General features: G+C 27.9%; 1 protein-coding gene across 1 annotated transcript; it reads right to left on the reverse strand.

Moving 5' to 3' along the window:
* Positions 1-2,028: 2,028 nt before the first annotated feature.
* LOC105460568 lies at positions 2,029-3,717 on the reverse strand. The gene is made up of 3 exons (XM_011707056.1): positions 3,662-3,717; positions 3,097-3,362; positions 2,029-2,194 (listed from the first exon to the last, which is right to left on the reverse strand). The coding sequence occupies exons 1-3, from the start codon at positions 3,680-3,682 to the stop codon at positions 2,029-2,031; spliced, it is 453 nt and encodes a 150-aa protein (XP_011705358.1). The 5' UTR covers positions 3,683-3,717.
* Positions 3,718-3,724: the final 7 nt, after the last annotated feature.

Raw genomic sequence — 3,724 nt, forward strand, 5'->3', positions numbered from 1 at the left:
TTTGAACAATTTTTATTTGTTAAAATAATATTTTTAGTTTAGGAAGAATGTAACGTACGATACTTTTTTATATACTTGGCGTAATCTTTTTCTTTTTTTAAAAAAGAGTTTTGATAGGTACATAATATATAAAAGTATTGTCGTAATAATTATAAGTCTTGCTTGGCTGGTCCGCAAAATTATTCTAAGGAGGTTTCAGTTTTGTGAACCGTTGCATATACATATACCAAATTTGGTGGCCAATTAATGTTATTTCCAATGAGGATCTGAAATTTACTGATCAGGAGTCTATCCACAAAGAGATTAAAAGACGAAAATTTGCGTGGATAAATCACACGCTGCGTAAAGATAATCGTGAGTAAAATGCATTACAAATTCTCGGGAATTCCTGAGGACAACGAAAGAAAGGAAAATTTAAAAACTCTTGGAGGAAAACGACTTTGGCAGAAACGGGGAGGTTGAGTTGAAATGAGCCGGGCTTTGTTATCAAAGATATAAGGCAGTTGACGGAGTTTCATGGATGATCTACGCTCTTAATGAAGCCGTTGGAGCTTACTACTACCCTTACTATTACCCTTACTACTATTTACAATAGAATATTGCGATAGGATTTTTGAGGATTTTTGAAATGGGTGTTAAGAAATAAGTTTCAATCATGGTATTACATTTTATTGCAATGTCTTGATTCAATTTTCATATTGCTGATGCCAAACAAACAATACATCTCGAAATAATTATTAAAATTTAAGGAATTGCGCACTAGTAGAGACATATTATATAAAACATTACAATTATACATTATTGACAATACATCGACAAAATAACAGAATTGTATTTTTATATTCACATTTTTATAGATTGAAAACTATAATTTTTGTATGTTGTATCCTCCTATATCCTTTCAGGATATCAACTAGGTAATATTTTTAAAATCCCACAAAGGCTTTATATGCGTCAGGTATTTGAATTACGATAATCACAAATGTCACAATTGTCATGATGAACTGAAAGAAATTGATATGTTGATTAAATTTTAATGTAGGCACTAATTTTAATAAAAGATAAATAAAGATAATGGTTTAGATTTTTTGTAAGTAAATTCATATTTTTATCATGCCATAAAATAGCATCAGAGTTTTATCTAAGCGATAATAAGCGTTTGGTAACAAGTGTTTTATAATTTAGTGCAAGAAAACTGAAAAAGATATAATATTTGATATATAAATATAAATACACAAAAAACGAACTTTTCGTAAAAAGCCATTGCCAAAATAGAAGAGACCTAGTCCTGATAATTTTAATGGATGCTGTATTATTTGTAATGTAAACTGGTAAATCTGCACAAAGTAATTATTATTTAAGTCTAACCAATTAATTTTAGTTGCTTTTTTTTATGGAAATTTATTTTACCTCGTTACGAATATCAGCATATCGAAGATGATCTGTTAATCGATGAATTATTGTATTCATTTCGTTAGACTAAAATATAAATATATATAAAAGATATATATAAATAAGTAAATAAATATATGTATATGTATATACATTTAATATATGTACGTATTATAAGTTATGTAGGAATTTACCTTAGTACTGACACTTTCACAAGCATAATTTAAACAGAAAAGCCTGGCCATATATAAAGATACCAAAAAATAAATGTCAATCCAATCTATTAGTGATGATATAAAATTATCGTCTGTTGTTAAATGTATGAAAGTATAACGAAATAATCTTGTCAAAAATATTAAATAAGCTATCATTTCCATAGTCATCTGTACTTCAAACATTGCGTTTAATTCGCGAGCAAGTTGGCATAATTCCAAATGGAGATGCCTATTAAAACATATTGTTAATAAGAACATAACGAAATAGTGAATCAAAAAGGAATTTTTTTAATGGAATGGATTATACATATTATATATTTAAATAAATTTCAATTTTCTGCAAAATTCTTAATTTAGGATTTTATACAATGTTCAATTATTTTAAAATTAATAATGTATCCAAATACATTTGTGTACCGATTTACATTGTGGTCCACACCAATCGTTTGTAATTATTAAAACACATAATATATCGATGAGTGGGCAATACTACTTTTCTCGTCCATGTATATGTTACAACATGTTTCTCTCTCCACAACAAACATCTCATGAGTTCATTTAGTTTGTCAAATCTGGTGCCAATGTGCCTACAAAGAGAAACTTCAGTATAGTATTAACCCTAGACTATCACACCATATTTGCCACTAAAATCTGTCATAGTACTGGGTAAAATTTACTCGGCCTACCTATTTTGTTGCGTAACTTCGGTTCAAAAGCATTGATTTAGAACTTTTTCTTAAATCTAAATTTTAATCTTTAATCAGACAGTAAGAAAGATGACTGAATGGATAGTAACATTCAAAGATCTTAAGGACATGAATAATTTGCAAAAATGTAAATCAGTTTTTATATCTTTTCCAAAAAAGGCTGATTCTTCTTTTACATCGCAGTTCTTTTCAGAGGCGAATAAAAAAGAATAAAGCATAGTTTCTAAAAGAACATGAATGCTATTTAAAAAAAAAACTTGATATAGCTTCACTTTTAAAAACATTTATTTGACCGAGTGAACTAAACCGATTGTTGAACTTTACGCTGAAATGACAGTACCAAATGGAATGACGTGGCTTATGATGGAAAGTTGTAGAGGACACTTGTTAGTCCCCCTCCCCCCCCGCCCTTCACATCGCGACCTCATTTTTTCAACTCTGTCGGAATTGCATGCACTTCAAAAATGGTCCGGGTAAATTTTACCCAGGTATGGTAGTCTAGGGTTAAAATTTATTGAGAATAAGCCACATAGACAACTGTAAAAACATATATATAACTCTATCTTGTTAAAATAAAAATAATTAATTTTTAAATTTCTAATAATACTGTATTAAACATTATATTATTTCAATATTATATAATATATGAACATCTTAAATTAAATTTATTTTTATAAAAGACATTAAATTCTCTAAAAATATTATGATAATAACTTATTTTTATAAAGCAGATGTCGATTAAAATGCTATGTATACATATATATTATAAATAATATACAAACCATAGATAAGTTGTAAATACTAAATCCACAAACATGTTGACATGTTGGAGATGATTCGTAATATAAGGTATAATCATGCACCAATGATTCTCCATTGTACGAGACCACCACATCATATTATTTATATTTACCATTTGGCTACACACTAGCCATCCAATTAATATTCTTTTTATACATACATATAATTTTTGATATATTTTAGGAATGCCTAACTTTTCAAATGTATCATCTACAGCAGCAAGTCTTCTTATGAATTTACTCAATTTCTGGACAATATTATGTAGTAACACAATTTATTAAATGTAAAACGTATTTATGTTAAAATTATTTAGATAATTATATTTTCATTATAAAGGATTGAGAAGAGCTTGCTGCAACAATCGGCTAACTCATATTTTGTAGCAGAGAAAGTTAAAATGATAAAGAGTAGATTTTCGCGGTTTTTATAAAACGTTATAAAATATGAGTTAGCCTACTGTTGCAGCAAACTCTATAATTGTAATAGATTAACCGTTACAAATTAATGCGAACATTGAATATATGTATATTGTATATCCATATGTACCTTATGTTGATATAAACTCATAATAATAGACGTAATAACGACAAGAAAGTTAATCCCATTATT

This window comes from Wasmannia auropunctata, unplaced genomic scaffold (genome assembly GCF_000956235.1).
Source record: "Wasmannia auropunctata unplaced genomic scaffold, wasmannia.A_1.0 LD319516.1, whole genome shotgun sequence".
In the NCBI taxonomy this organism is placed as follows: domain Eukaryota; kingdom Metazoa; phylum Arthropoda; class Insecta; order Hymenoptera; family Formicidae; genus Wasmannia; species Wasmannia auropunctata.

Coding starts and splice junctions, on each gene's coding strand:
- LOC105460568 (XM_011707056.1), bottom strand. CDS start 3,682: ATGAGTTTATATCAACATAAG. Junction 3,363..3,661: donor TGAGTTTATATCAACATAAG/GTACATATGGAT, acceptor AATATTGTCCAG/AAATTGAGTAAATTCATAAG. Junction 2,195..3,096: donor GTATTTACAACTTATCTATG/GTTTGTATATTA, acceptor TTCTCTTTGTAG/GCACATTGGCACCAGATTTG.